At 41.9% G+C, this 15,898-nt stretch overlaps 1 protein-coding gene across 1 annotated transcript in view; it reads right to left on the bottom strand.

The window, feature by feature from the left end:
- Nucleotides 1-3,206: 3,206 nt before the first annotated feature.
- Nucleotides 3,207-15,898, bottom strand: part of LOC138497547 (UDP-N-acetylglucosamine transporter) — a 338,062-nt gene continuing 325,370 nt past the window's right edge. The window contains exon 8 of the mRNA XM_069621088.1: nucleotides 3,207-3,960. Within this exon, the coding sequence (XP_069477189.1) occupies nucleotides 3,870-3,960 (91 nt within the window). The 3' untranslated portion in view covers nucleotides 3,207-3,869. The remainder of the gene's footprint in view (nucleotides 3,961-15,898) is intronic.

The raw sequence follows: 15,898 nt of genomic DNA, 5'->3' as shown, positions 1-15,898 counted from the left end.
TGCATCTCCCAAGACAAAATCTCTAACAGGACACACTCTGCAAGCAGTCCTATGAGGTGGGCGAGTGTACCAATTTACTTGACCCTTTGGAGGCCCACTGCAATGCCTTGGAGAAAAAGCAGGAGGATGGGGAGAATCGATCCCGCAGAAATTACATTCGGCTCTGAAGCATCTTTTCAACAGTGCGCAAAGATTAACTCCCTACCTTCGTGGCGGATTTCTTCCGCTCTATTCTTGAACTGCCCGAGGAGGCAGAGATTGAACTGGATAGGGCGCACTGTGTCAGGACCAGTACTGCCCTGCCTGAGGACAGACCTATATATGTGCTGTCCCAGGTTCACTTTTTTCAAACTAAAGGAGCATATAATGGCTGTTAGGCAAGATTGTATGCAGTACCCTTTAAGGTGCACTACAACAACCCTGACCGCCTGTGGCAATAGCAACCCAACCTTTGGTATAAGTCTGTACTACACAGGTTGGTAGTGTGGACGAGTAGCCAGGCTTATCTCAAGAGGGGTCAATGTGAGCTGTAGGGGAGTCACACAGAGATTCACAGTGGCAAGTATTCAAGCAAACACTTACACGCAGGGTTTCTTGATAAAACAATTATTAATTTACCAGTCAGTTAATGTAAGCCTTCTTCAGAAGGGAGCACTGTAAAACACCACACAAACATACTTCCAAACTATACACTCTATTAAGTTCAGAATCAGTAAATACCCATTTGGGATGGCATACAACAGAGACCTACACCCACAGCTGACTTCAATAGCTAGGGTGCTCTTGACATTAATGTATTACTGTTTGGCATTCAGAATTGGTTTAAGAGTAAGTCAAAGGAAAAGGTTATTAGAGCACACAAGATACCATGATTATTCTTAAGCAGGCAAATACTTTCAGATCCCGCAATAAGAGTCATTCAGTGAAACAGGCTAAGCCAAAGTCAATAGGCAAAAGTCATTATGAGCTGAAGCACTTCTTTGCAGGTAAGTAGAAATGTCTTTGCCCAATGTTTCAGAAGTCTTTGCAGAAAAAGATGAATCAATGTCGGGCCACAAGCTGTTAAGACTTGTGAGTAGTAGAAGGTGCAAGCAACTCTACAGCAAGAGGTAAGTTCTCTTAGGTGGGGGTGGAGAGTGTGGGGGTGGGGGGATAGAGAGAGTGGGGGTGGGGGAAGGCGTCAAGAAGTGGGGGTGGGGCCGAGTGAGTGGGGTGTGGTGGGGTTGAGGGGGTGGGGGTATTGAGAGGGGGTGGGTATGTTGAGAGAGTGGGGGCTCAAGAGAGTAGGGGGTCGGGGGTGGAAGGTCAAGAGTGGGGGGGTGTCGAGCAAGTGGGGGCGGGGGAGTCAAGAGAGTGGGGGTGTAGGTCGAGGATGGGGGGTCAGGGGGGTGGGGGTGAAGAGATGGGGGGGGTTGAGAGAGTGAGGGTGGGGCGGTGGTCGGTCGATTAATATTTTCAATATGCCCAAAATGACCAGCAAAACATTGAAGCGATGTGTCATCTTCTCAGAGTGTAAAACCGTTCCATTTGCAATTGCCCACAATTTGTGGTCTTTTCATTCTTTATTCAAAAAATAACATCTACATAAGCCCACTTAAACTAGTGCCCTTACTTATCTGCTCAAATGTAACATTTATTAAACCTACGCCAAAGATTCAACTGAAAGGTGAAGAGGGCAAAGCACAGAGCACAGTACGCACTATTTCTAGTGTGACAATAAAACAATAGTTAAAAAAATAATTTCATGCCCCGGAGAATAAAACAACCACACAAAAAAAACTTTAAATCCTAGGAGGCGAAACAAATGTACTTTTATTAACTTCTATGCACTTTAATGCCACTTCAACAAACCTAGATTCTTTACATTCGCCTTTCTGCGGTATGCCTCACATCTTTGTGTCCCTCTCCTCTTTTCCTGCCCAAATTCACTCCACCATCTTGCACTGTTATCACCCACCCTACAATTAGGCTTAATGATGGACTTCAGTTGAACAACTCTAAAACTGAAATACCGTTCTTTCCGGTGCCCTCGCCCAACTATCTGTCCCTAGTTAGTTTCCCCACTATCATTTTGACAGCAACCTCTTAGCATGTTCTCTTACTTTTGACAACCATGAACCCCCCTTTTCTTACCTTTTATGTGACAAACCCTAATGAACACCCATGACCACTGAACACTTTCTTGGCCTACCAGTGCATCTTCTTGCACCTCTTTGGCCCATCTTGAAATGATAGGTTACTTAGAACATGCTTCATACCCAGAGGTTTCTAAGCGCGGACCCGGGGATCAAACCTGTGGTGCTCTGTGTCGTCTTGCTTCCAAGGCGAGCACGTTGCCCCTGAGCTATCCTCCAGAGACAGGGATCTTCAATGTCATTCATTATCTTTTCAGATTCCGTCCCTCTGCACACGTTTCACTCTTATATACTGCTTTTAAAATGTACCTGTGCGCTGGCCTCAGTATACAGTTCCTCTCTCAATACCATCTACTCTCATCTCGCTGAACAAACTGCTAACCCATCTTCATCGTCAGTGATCTATTGAGCTACTTGTGCTCAGGCCCACCTCCATCACCTAAATTCTAGAGTGCTCCAGCACTTGTCCGTTCTGCACATTTCTTCACTTCTCGTTTGAGTCGCAACCACTATTTATTTTCCCCTTTTAAGTCTGGTAGAAGTGACATTTTTCGGTTGGTAATAATGTCCAAGTCAAAAATAAATGTGTACCTCAGCTTTGATGAAAGCAATTCATAAACTCAAAAGAAAATAGTGTTTGGTCCCAAACTGTGTATTTGCGATTATCACCTTGTTACCTCTCTGCTGCAGCCCAAGACATCTCTCCACTCTCATTTGTCGTTTCAATGTCGACCATGCATCACTGTTTTTGCATGCCCTTCACTGTTTCCACGCTGGTGTAGGCATGCCATTTCGTATATAACAGTTAGTGGTGATGGCACAGTACACACAACAGGAAAATCAGTTAGAAAACCTTTGGAGGCATTTGGACAGGACAATTTGCCCTGTCTAGGACTATGCAAACATCAATGATCAAGTAAGGCTCTCATAAACATGTGTACCGTTCTGTTTGCGGTTTATGCATTTTTGTTTGTTTACACATGATCTCATAATATCAAATTCAAATATGTACACCCTTTGACACTGCAGAGTAATTTGTTCGAATGTTATACAAATATAGGGAATGTTGGATAACTTTGGTAAAAATGTCTTTAATCTTTTCTCTTATTTCACAATAGATCTTCATTCCACCAAATCAGATGTGTGACCTCCGATGCACAAAATATACAACGATTCTTAATTTTGGTTTTATCAGACTTTCAAAATATAAATCTTGGCTACGAGAAAAACAGTACGTTGAAATCATGGCTACTGAGCTGCCAACGATCCATGAGATTTGATAGAAATATTCATATGCCTGTATACAACAGCAATAGTTAAAAACAAAACTGCTCAGATTAAATATGAAAGTTCAATTAGTTAAAAAAATAAAATTCAAATCTGGTCTGGCAGATGTTGCTTTTTTGCCAGAACGTGTATTGCACGATTCTCCACCAATCAATAAAATCCTTAGGTGAAACATCAAAGTTCAAGTTGTAAAGCATCCTAATGTTAGGAATGGGGAACATTTCTTTCCGACCGTTCCGGTAGAGTTGCAGACATTTATTTCCATTTTCAAAAGGAATTATCTGCGGTGCAAATAGTCTATTTTTACATGTCTGCAGACAAAGCTCAATGCAGTGTTCAGTCATGTGAGTATTCTTCCTGCGTGAGCCCCAGTGCAGAATCCTTCCTCAGAAGTAGCAGTAATGCACATTTGTGGAGAAACAAGCAGATGAAAGTCTGTGTTGTTCACTATGCTTTTGTAGGATTTACTGCTGGTTTGGGGTCATAGCCATATAGGAATGTTGCTGAAATTACAAAGATGGCTCCCAGGAAAAAGACACTATGAGGTGGAGAAAAAGGGGAGACATGTTATTTTTCTTAATGCATCATACTTTTCAAAACTCACTGTAAACAGCAAATTAATCACATCTGACAAGTTTTCATGCATGTGTGATCTTTCTAAAAGTGCTCTCATTTCATGGAATATCTCTGTGTGCAAGCATAATCCAGAAATGTTTAAACAGCCATCAAGGGGCATCATAGGGACACCAGTACAAGACAGTCATGTCGATATTGCTGCAACTGTTACCGTAGTGATGTAGGGAGAGCCTGTGCCCCTCCTTCACCTCAATTCTATTTATGGCTGTGCTGAATAGCATATTTGGTATTCAGCCGAATACCGAAGAGTTTGTCTGCTATTCGACCGAAGCCGAATATGAAGCTGAATAGTTGCTTTATTTAATAAATCATGTTCCAAACTTGAAAAAACACACTTATGAAAAAAAATAAAGCACCATTTTAAACACAATCTATTCTTTTATTTCTCTTCATTGTAATCAATGCAGCATCTTTATTTAAAGTATAAAAGACAGAAAAAAACAGATTTAACCAAAATGAAGGGACCAAATGTACAGAAGGTTTTTGCATATTCAAAACCAGTGCCACTCCAAGTAGGCTTCTCCACAAATGCAAAAGGACTATGTTGCAACGAACAAAATGGATATTGCAATTTGCAACTGCCTTTGTGAATCAGACCCATTGCATTCTCTATCCAGTTGCAAAGTCGCTGCAGTGAAGATCAGAAACTTATTTGCAGCTCACATAGAACTGTTTAAAATGGTTTGTGTCGGCTCATGCAAGACACAAGTCAAGAGGAAATATGAAATGTGTGAACTCCATCTCACAACTATTCAACCCACCCCATCATAGGCTAAACAAAGGATAGGACTCTCCCAGAGAGGCTGTTGGCGTTTGGTGAATGGGTGAGCCCCCGTTCATTTATTACAATTGATTTTTACGCATCAGGTCTAACTATTCATTGCATTAAACAAAATTACAAAAAATAACAATTCTGGATCATAAATAGGGGAAGTTTGTTTATCTAACCCTGATGGCCCCCAAAACAATTAAACAAATTATATCAGTACTAAAATATACTTTAACATTTACTTCATACTTCATCGAAATATAGTCCTATTCTAACCAATATATTTGCTGCAGTTTTCCACCAAATTAGCTGCTGCTTTTGCCAATTTCGTCTTTTTGCCTCTGTAGTGCTGTTTTTGTTTTAATTTCTTTGGGCAATAAAGCAAGCTGCTTGTATAATCTGGTGTGTTAAAGCAGCGGTGACCCTGAAATCATCTGAGTGGCTTGCAGGTCTCACACCATTCAGCCCTTCATTCTTCAAAGGGAAATTTCACAAGCATCATATTTTTACAAAAAAAGCAAAATATATAAAACAGACGTGTGCAAACTTACAAGAGCATCTGCCCCATATATTGAACTGCAGCCCTCTGGTGGCTTTGAGAGTGAGCTTTGCAAGATCGTCCCATCTCCACTCCCTTGTCCAGTTGTGCTCATGCTGAAGGCTCCCCTTTAGAGTTTACACCCATTTCTTTAAAAAAGTCTAGTCTGACCTGGACCCTTCTCCCAAGCGCTGCCGGTATCCCCCTTGCCACTGCATTCAAATGCTGCTAGAAGTGATTAAACAGCAATTATGACCTTCACCCATTTCTGAGTAAGCAACGGTCCGCAATCACTCGTGCTGATAGAAAGGTGTTGTGTCTCAGCCTGGTCTTTTCCTTTGTCACCTTGGCAGTACCTAGACCAGCTGTTAATATGTTCGTCAAAAGAGCAAAATGCTAATTTTGAGAAACAAGCGTCTGAAGGGGCAAAGCACATATCCAAATCCCTTTCATACATTAACTAGACTGAAAGGCCCTAAATGCATATTCCTATTAGAGAATTACTTTATTGAACCCACTGCCACTAGCCAAACCAAATTAAAAAAGCTTTAAAAGGATACATTTCAGAGGAATATTCCTATGTTTTGCAGAACAAAAAACGCAATTTAATCACTACTACCCAATGGTTTACTTTTGTATTCCTCGTTAAAGCAGAATCAATTTCTAGCTCGAGTTGCCTTCATTGTCTGATTGCTCTGAATAGGTGAAGGCTGGTGTCTCTGTGTGGTCTGGGGAAGTTGGAGGCATGCAGGGATTTATGTTTAGTAAGGATGGGGAAGCAGAATTCCAGGTAGGGGATTTGTGCTGTTGGGGTGGTAGGTGGAATGCCATGTGTGGTATTTGTGTTATGAGGTGGCAGGCTCCAAAGTAGGAGGTTTGTGGGGCTGCTGGGGAGGCAGTATGCCAGTAATGGGGGCTTGCACTGTATGCCGACAGAGTGTCAGCAATGGTGTGTTTGGTTCCAAGACTTGCATGCTCATTTTGCCGGGTTCAGCCCACATTTGCCACTTGGAGCCAAGCCAGACTCAAAGGCTCGGCCCTGACTTGGCCCATCCCATAAATGCCCTGGCTCGCCCAACTCTACAACCGACAAATTCCACCAACAGAGCATAGCTCTCTGTCTCATACAGAGTCCTTACACCTATCTTTACCCGTTGTCACACACTGGCCCACTTTGGAATTGGAGAGATTACCCAACATTAATTCCTCCGAGAGGCCTGTTAAGTGGGAGCATATTACTCTGTCTGACATAACCAAGCCCTGCAAGTTTCCACTGCCTATTGTGAATTCTTAATGTTTCTCCATGGGCATGGCACGTAGGAAAAAATGCTGCTCACTTTTCACTTTTCCCTCCCACTCCTTCTCGCCAATATGCACCTTGTCATTCCTGATAAAATATCATATAATGTTAAACTCAGCACATTGCATATAAACATTTGTCAAAAGAAAAGATTTTCCTGTATTGTTTCTGGCTAAGTATAAAATGTGAGCACCTTTTATGTCTATGTATCTAACAAAACATGCCCTAAAGAGCAGATTACAATACAAGATATTTTACAACTGTGTGATTTGTCTGGTCTTGTGTCTAAGTGTCTGGTCTAATTCTATTCGGTTTTGCAAACTGAAGACTATATTGGCCTTTGAGTGCTTGTTGCATTGTATTCAAAGGAGAATGACAAAGTATTCGGTCGGAGACTAACAGCAAGTAACTGTTCGGCCGGAGTCGAATAGCTTTTTTTCAGCCGGAATTCGGCCTAATACTTACTCAAAGCCGAAGTTCGGGACACCCCCAATTCTAATCGATACCCATTGCTCCAGTTGCCAAAAAGGCACAGTAGAAAAAGACAAAATAAAGGTTGGAAGCAAATCAGAGAATCCATTACTGTCAGTGTTTGTCCATATTCATAGACTTTTAAAATGTGTTTCTGTATCCCCCTTATGCTCTTTGCGCCTTTTAACGGTTCCCAACAGTTCTTGCATCATGGTACGTAATGTGACAATAGCCTGTTGGAATGTGAGCTTAGTGCCTTGATGTCCTACTTGATTTTGCGCTTTCTCCCCTTGTTTAGCAGACATGCCCTTAATGTCTTGCAGTCCGAGCTCAATTATGAAGGAGACATGTTTCTTCAGACATAGGTCCTATAATGTCCAGGACCTCTGAACCTCAAGTCTCCTCTTGAGCCATGTCAGTATTCAACTGGCTTCCATCAACAAGAACTTTTCGTTAACTGTAGGTCTTTTATGACATGCAATTCTTCAGCCAACGGTTCCTTTTTTTATTTTTAGGTTGGCTGGACTTTGGCCGGGACATGTTTTTTTGTTGGCAAATGAAGTTTCAGCCTGTAAACACCTGTTCAAGCCCTTGTGTTTTTTGGTGCCGAAGTAGCTTTGAGTGCCATGGCCTCTTTTAGCAGCATGTACTTTACAACTACTTGATGAGCTATATTTGGTTTTTGGGTCATGCTTTGACACCTTATTTTTTTGGTGCACAATTGTTTAGTCAGTCAACTGCTGTCCCAAGGGTACTTGTGTCAATACCACTCCATATGTTTTTTCACTGAACTTCTTAAGAGTGTAGGGTATGTCTTTTCGGGAACCAATATCCTACACTAAAATGGGCATTAAAGCCATCTCTTTTTGGGGTTTGTTCGCGTCTTACTCTCGGAAGCAGATTTTCTGGCTTAGAATCTATTTTATCATAAACCCAGGTGTGCCCTTACGTCTTGCCTGCCCGGCTGCATGGCATAATTTGTTACTTGTTTGGACACATGCAAACCCAGAGCTGGTCTATCCATGGGAACCAGTGGTTACAAGAAGGGAAGGTTTTGCCCATGGGTGAGAGACAGTAAAAACAGTTAAATATACATAAATAACATTCATTTTCTTTCTATACCCGTCTCCCTAGCATTATCCCCTGTACAAAGTGGATCCCTCGGAAGAAAAACTTCCAAGTCTTCTTTTTCCTTTCCGCCGCCCTTCAAGCAACTGTAACCACATGGCAGTAAGCAATACGAGGAGGGCGTCAACTGCAAGAAGCTCTGTGAGAAGCAGACACACACACAGATAGATTTTCAGAACAAACCCTTTTGGAAGGATTTTGACAGGCCAACCTAGTTGGTGAACACTGTTATTGACACTTAGTCTAGACAAATTCAACCTAGGAAACGTCTGTTGAGCAGTAAGGCAGACTTCAGTAGCTATGTAGGTAGTGTGTAAGTAGAGTAAATGAAGCTAAGTCAGTCAAATATTAGCGCCAGCACATAGGCACTAGAAAATAGAACATTAAACCCCAATACAGTTAGAAGAAAAACTAAAAGAAAAGCATACATCACAACACACCTATATACATGTTAGGGAGAATTCTCAGAAATGTGCCAATTCCTCTCTACCTTCGAGACCCCTAGCACCTTTTCTGGATTTTTAGGACTGTCATTTCTTTACCTAGAGATAGTGAGACCCTTTTTCCCCCACTCTCTCATGTATTTTTGCTATGACTTCATCACTGTGTTTCTTTTGGTCGTGGAGTCTGACAAACTCCATAGGCATCATCTTTTCCATTGTACCACACAGCACCTTCAGTGCAGTGGCACAGGGTAGTGTTTCAGATTTCCCAAAGGTTTAAATACCTTCTCTTCGATAAACTATTGTTTCCAAGAGCAGTGAAGTAAAATTGACTTTGCTTACATTGTAACTTTCTAGACCCAGCACACACTTTCTTACAATAGGGTGCTGGAAGGGTTACTTAGTATCCCCTTTGTCTAGTTTCTCATGTAACATTTTTATGTTACCCTTTACTCCATGAATAGCTGGTGGCAGTGGTTTACTTTTAATTACTGTGGTGTGCTGTTACCACCGGCTGCTTTCTCAGCTACAGTAAAGCACCGAAGGGTGCGATTTTTGTCAAAATGGCCCTATTTTTTTTCCCCATTTCTTTGTGGAAAGGTCCTTTTTGAGATTTACTCTGTGCGCCAAACCAGGTTTCATCTCTCCCACTCATTCCAGCCTAGCTGTCAGTCACCCAGCACGTGGCTTTCCTTGCCAGACAGTCAGCCATCCAATCATCACAGAGTGCATTCAGGTCCCCTAGGAGACTAAGCACAGGGTGTTTCGGGCACCTCCTTCACTTCCTGCCTACCCCAGACACCCTGGAGCCAGAGGCGGGCTTCACTCGTGAATCCCGCCAAAGGCAAAAGGAACAAAGAGACCAAACTTGGTTTGGGGCTCAGAGTAAATCTCAAGGAGGACCTTTCCACAAAGAAACAGCGAAAAAAGAAGACAGGGGCCATTTTGACAGAATTGGCACCCATGGGTGCTTTCCCGTGGCTGTGAACGCAACCCGCGGTAGAAATCCAAAATGGTAGCAAAAAGTAAACCACTGCCACCAGCCATTCAGTGAGGAAAGGGTGTTAGGTAGGATTTGCACAGAACTAGTAAATCTTCCTTTCGTGGTTCAACACCAGACCTTTTTGCTTTACTAGTGGGATATTTTTCCATAATAACTCAGTGAGTGGGACCCTTTTTCCACACTCACATAATCTTTAACTCTTTTAATGGGTGTCATTTTTAAGACTCTCCATAGTGTCTTTTTAAAGTTATCATCTTTAAAAAGGTATTGGCAATACGTGCCTGTTGTTGCTGGGTTGCCTTAGGGGCTCCCCTTTTAACTTTCTTGTGCCAACCTTGAGTGAACTACAGTTCCCAAGGGTAGAAAGGATCTTTGGAATCTTTTTACATTTTGTTAAGTGAAACCAGCACACCCCACCTTATGTGGAGTGCTGGGGAGATTCAATATATCCCCTTTCACATTAAAACTGTAACAATTATGTTACAGTGACAAGCTTACCTTCAATGGCTGGTGGCAGTGATACCTTGTATTCATTTGGTGCACCTTTACCGCGGGCTGTGTTCACAGCTTCAGTAAAGGGACCCAAGGGTGTCCATTTTTACAAAAATGGCCCCGTCTTCTTTTTTTTGCCATATTAGTGTTTCTTGTTGTTTCTTGTTCCTTCCCCTGACATCCAGGGTGGGAAATTCCTTTGTGTGATTTTTATCTTCGGCGGGAGTCCCCTGGACACCCCACCCACGTTCCACTCTGTCTGTCAGAGCAGGAAGTGAGGGAGGAGTCTAAAAATCCCCAGTCCTTTGTCTTACACCTTGCTTGAATGGGGAGCAATCCCAGTGGGAGGCTGGCTGTCCTGATTGAACAACCAGACCGCCCCTTCTTGTAAAATGCGGCGAGAGAATGCAGAGGTTGTTTTGTAATTCCTGATAAATACTGTGAACCTGGAAGCTGAAGACATGTCGACCACTGGAACTCCAACCGAAGAGGAACATGAAGAAAAAAGTGGCTGGAACGATTTCCAGCGACTGGAGAGCCTGCTGTGCTGTGTAACCGGAGCCTGCTATAGCCCTTCCTTCCAACCGACCTGGGGACTCTCAAAAAGATGACCCCGACCCAGAGCCTGGTGTGACCCACTAGACTCTAAAAGACCTGCATTTTGAGCCATCCCACGTGTTGCTGCGACCGTGCGTTGTTGCAATACCCCAACAGCCTGGGACCTCAAGCCATTGTGTGGTGCACGGTCTTCTGAATTCCGAATCTCGCTGAAACTCCGTGGGCATCCTGGTGGATCTCCAGAGACACAAATCGAGTCTGAAAAGACCCCTCAACAGAGTGCTGGACCTTTGTAATGACGAGAATTCACCGCCATTTTCTGTCTTCTTCTGTGCTCCTTGAAAAGGTGCCAAATCCACAGAACCGCATTCAGCCGCAAGGGAAACCTTGTCTCGAGACTTTTTCATCGATCCCTGCTGCAAAGTCCCTTCTGAGGTCTTGTTTTCAGTCACCACGACAAGGAATCCATTGACAGGGTATTTGGCTGCAGACCCTGAAGTTCTCCTGCTGCATAATCTTCTTCAATGCTGAGGTACTGTGTTGGCTTTGATCTGCACTTATCTCAAGCCTGTTAGGATTTCTGTGTCGCTGTGGGTTGTTTTCTGTGATGGGGAGGCCTCTCCTCCAATGCACCCAGTCCCAGTGGTAGATTCCTGCTAGGGTGTCTTCTGAGAAGCCTCTGAAGTAAAGTACTCACCTGTCTGCCCAGTTTTCCTAAGGAACCCTGACTTTTGCTAGAAAAAAAACCTATTCTGACACTGCCTGTTGGTCAGTAGTCTTAGTGACCCCTCATTCTGCCACTGAGAACACTCATGGTCCAAGAATAAGGGAAATACTTTGAAGGGATTGTGACTTCTGCCTAGAAAGGAAAAGAAGTGTTTCAAAGTTACTTACTTGTAAAGGAGTTGGTTGGCAACTGTAATTCTAAGAGTGAACAGTTACAAATGTGTGCTGCACTAGTCTTAAAAGTATGGTTTACATCTTTTCTTCCTTAGCAACTGTTTTGCCAGTCTAATAGAAAGTAGATGTGAAGGTATTTTACTCTCCTGTGATTAGGTTGTGCCTCTTCCCAAAAGTGTTGGTTTCACCAGATTAGTCCTTTGAGGGTAATTGTATGAGTGTCCTCCAACTGTTGGTATCACCAGATTAGTCCTTTAAGGATAATTGTATGAGTGTCCCCCTAACTGGATCTTGCTTCCCTTGACTTGCTGCTAGCTTTGTCCAGAATAAGTCTGTATTAGGTTGTTGCCTACCTAGAATAACTATTCAGTAAAGTGTAACATTGGGTTTTACGTTCCCCCTTCATTGTGAGGTTAAACAAAGTATGTGGGTTTTACTTACCTTGTGTTAGCTGTGTGCCATCCAAATATAAGTTACAAGAGTTACTGCTTACCTCAATCTGGGGTTCCCTGATTTCAAAAGCACCTGTAATTGTATATTACATCCTTAGGTTTTACTCACCTAGTATAACTGTGTGTTATAACAAAAGTAGTTATAGGTTTTTACTGCACTTGGAATAAGTGTTCCACTATTCGCAAAAAGTATATTGTCCAGTTGACTGATTGTGTGATTTGAACTGAGAGTCACTGTAACCACTGGAAGGGTCTACTGCCCTTGCATTACTGATTGTAATTGTGAAACAGTAACCATTGGTTTTTACTCCCGAAGAATAGGTGTGACCTATACTGAATGTGTATGAAAAGGTCATCCATAGAACTACTGTTAGGTATTTGAAATAAGGTCTATACGTGGGTCTGTGTACTTTCAAGTATAGTGTTGTGTTTTCATACTGTGATTTCATATAATGTTTTAGTGCTTACTTACCCCCAGATTTATCTGGGCCTCATTGTATTGAAATACATCCTTTATTTTTACATACATAGTGTTTCAGTGTTTCTAAGAATCCTTTGTATTACAATTTCACTTGTACTGATTCTACAGCCCTTCCTCCCTCCTAAAATGAGCCTGGATGCCCTGTCTATGCTACCATATACTCAGCTGGCACAGCCTTACACTAAGAGAGGAGTCTTGTACTGCCTCAGTTGAATGGTTTTGCTAAACCCTTAGTTGGACTTCAGAAAAACTGTCCTAACAAAGGGTTACATGAGAAGTTAGATAAAGGGGATACTAAGTAACCCCTCCAGCACCCTATTGCAAGATGGTGTGTGCTGGGTCTAGAAAGTTACAAAAGGTAAGTAAAGTCAATTACACTTTACTACTCTGGGAAACAGTAGGTAGTCCCAGAGAAGGTAGTTAAACCTTGGGGCAATCTAAGAGACTTCCCTGTGTCAAGGGCACTAAAGGTGGTACTGATACTGAGGCCGTTGGTTTGGACATATTCTTCTAGTGCTTTTGATTTTCTTTGTAGGCCTGCAGGGGTAAGTCCAATAGAATTAGGTCATCCGCGTAGAGTAGTCTACTTACATGGTGACCATTTATTTTCGGAGGAAAAGAGTGTGCTTCATTGAGGGTCAAACCTATCTCAGATAGAAATAAGTTGAAAATTATGGAAGCCAGGGGGGGCATCCTTGTTTCACTCCACAGTAGGTGAATATAGCTTCAGATAGTTTATCAGCTCTATCCAACCTAATTCTGATGTTTGTTTCGGGGTGGAGCTCTTATTGCTAGTAGAAGGCTTATGGGGCAGTTCCAAGCAGATCATTTGGTCCATATGATCTCGCTGTCAATGCTATCAAATATGTGAGCAAAGTCTATGAATGCGAGGTCAATTTTTCTGCCAGACCGTATGGTTTCCATTCTTAAGATGTTCACAATCAGCAGATTCAGACTGCATCCCATGCCTTTCACGAATCCAGTCAGTCTCTTGTCTATGAGGTTAGCTGTTTTACACCGTTCGTTAAGTCTTCATAGTAAAGTTGTCGCATAGATTTTTCCTAGGACGTCCAGGAGTGCAATTGGACGATAGTCCTTCGGATTTGTTCTATCTCCTTTCTTAAAAATCGGTACTATGATGGCAGTTTTCCACGATTTTGGAGTAGAGCAAGAAGCAGCGATTTTGTTGAATTGTAACAACAAAATGTAACAGAAGCTAGCCCACTCTTCTGGATTTTGTTTTAGGGTGTAGTTACACAACCCGTCGGGTCCCGGTGCTCTTGAAGCGTTAAGGTTTCTAATGATTGCCAAGATTTCACTTTGAACAAATTTGAGATCCCATGATGTCACGGATGGAAATTTTGGCTCTTTTGTGCTTCTCTTTTTGCTGTACAGATCAGTGTAGTGAAAAACCCAGTCGTTTTCTGTTACTAAATTTGCCTGGATAGCCTGTTGAGAAGTTCTGTTTTGGTTGATGATACTCCAGAATACTGGTGTGCTCATTTTCAAAAGTTTTGATAACATTGTTTCGGCATCTTGTTGATTCAGGATTATCTTGTGTGACTTTAACCAGTTTTTGTATGTCTGTAAGATATGTTTTTTCTTGATGATCATTTCAGGAATTTTTTTTATTTCAAATAGAACGTATTTGAGCTCTCATGTTCCGTTTTTGTTTCAGGATTTCTAGATCAAACGTGTGCTTGCCTACAAAACCTGTTCTTTTTAGACCTTGTTTTTTCTCTTGGAATTGATTAAGAATGTGGGCATATTGAAGCTCAGCCTCTTCGTGTTTATAGGTCAAGGTGATGGACTTAACTTCAGTATCATCAAGTTTTAATCTTAATCTTGCAGAGTCTGTGATAACAGTATGCTTCCAATGTTGTTGGGGTTCCATACTTACTTTAGAGAGACCTAGTTCTAACATGTTGTGGTCGCTCTCTTATTTTTCGATGAGTCGTAAGGTTTGGATTCACCAGTGCAGACTCTCGGACTCAAAAAAATAATCCAGAACCGATTTTTGTCCATCTCTTTGCCAAGTCATTTTGGCTGGAATGTCTCTAGGGGTATTGCCATTTAGCATATGCATCTTCCGTGCCTCCATTTCTGTACACCATTGATTCGGCAAGGTTGAATTACCCTTCTGATTGCGTGTGTTTGTACACAATCGATGTTCAGATCACAACACAATGTTTGCTGAATCGGTTTGTTTGTTAATTCCATCAAGTAGTTGAGTGATCACATCGATAAAGGGTGTAGATTTCATAGCTTTATGATGCCAGTAAATGTTGATAAGTAACCTTACTTCTGTTGTCACTTATTGCTTGTCTAGTTTTATCATGAGTCAATTGGATGCAGGGGTTCACATTTCTGGTTTCCAGGATCTTATATCCTAGACTCTTTTTGACCAGCGTTAGCAATCCAGCCATGGGTCTCCCTTCCGGTTTAATTGCTGGATTAAAGGCGATATCGTATGTATCTACGACGGGGAGTTCTGTTAGCCACGTTTCTTGGAGGCATATTATGTCCAGTCCTTTCAGCCAGGTATGTTGTGATAGATGTTTATGTCCACGTGTGTTCCAAGATCCACAGTTGATCGTAAGATTATCCGATGAGGCCTGGCATTAGTTATTTTTCTGTTTTGTTAGGACAGCGGTAATCCAGTCCCACTTCTTCAGGTCTTCGTCAGTGGGAGAAGGTAATGAGTTGGACTTATTGTCAGTATTCTTGTTTACATTCTTACAAGAGAATGTAATTTGAATTTGTTCTCTTGGTGCTTGATCGCCAATGTTCTCATTAGGCTCCATTAAAATTGGTGTTATTTTGTTGGACATGTGTGTATTTGAGTTGTTCCATTCTTTATTGTTGGTGTTTTTATCAATGTTCCGCTGTCCTTATTTTTGATCGAAAGTATCCAATTTCTTTTTAGGATCTTCATTTTCATCTCGATTGATGGCCTTATTGCATTCAAAAATATTAAAACCCAATGAAAGAAGCACTGCGGTTGCATCTAGGAGGATGTCACAAACAATTCTAGAATCAAGATGCAACTTCACTTTGTCATCCTCAGGTTCTTTAAAAAATTCGACACATTTTATGTCTCTGGATTCAATAGATCTAAGTGAAGGAACATAGTGGAAACGTTGTAAGACCTTGGTGCTGTTTAAGGTTGAACCGTCTTTACCTGAGAAAGTGCGTTCTAATACAAGACAGTATTTATAATGAGTTTTTTTTCCTGTTCCTGTTTTTCATGTTGAGAATTTTATTTGTTGTTTTTTCTGTTTGTATTGTTATTTTGTTTTTTTTTT

The sequence above is a fragment of the Ambystoma mexicanum genome, chromosome 5q, assembly GCF_040938575.1.
Source record: "Ambystoma mexicanum isolate Mex_15411 chromosome 5q, UKY_AmexF1_1, whole genome shotgun sequence".
NCBI lineage: Eukaryota > Metazoa > Chordata > Amphibia > Caudata > Ambystomatidae > Ambystoma > Ambystoma mexicanum.
The sequence above is the reverse complement of the archived record's forward strand: the minus strand, read 5'-3'. Positions and strand labels throughout refer to the sequence as shown.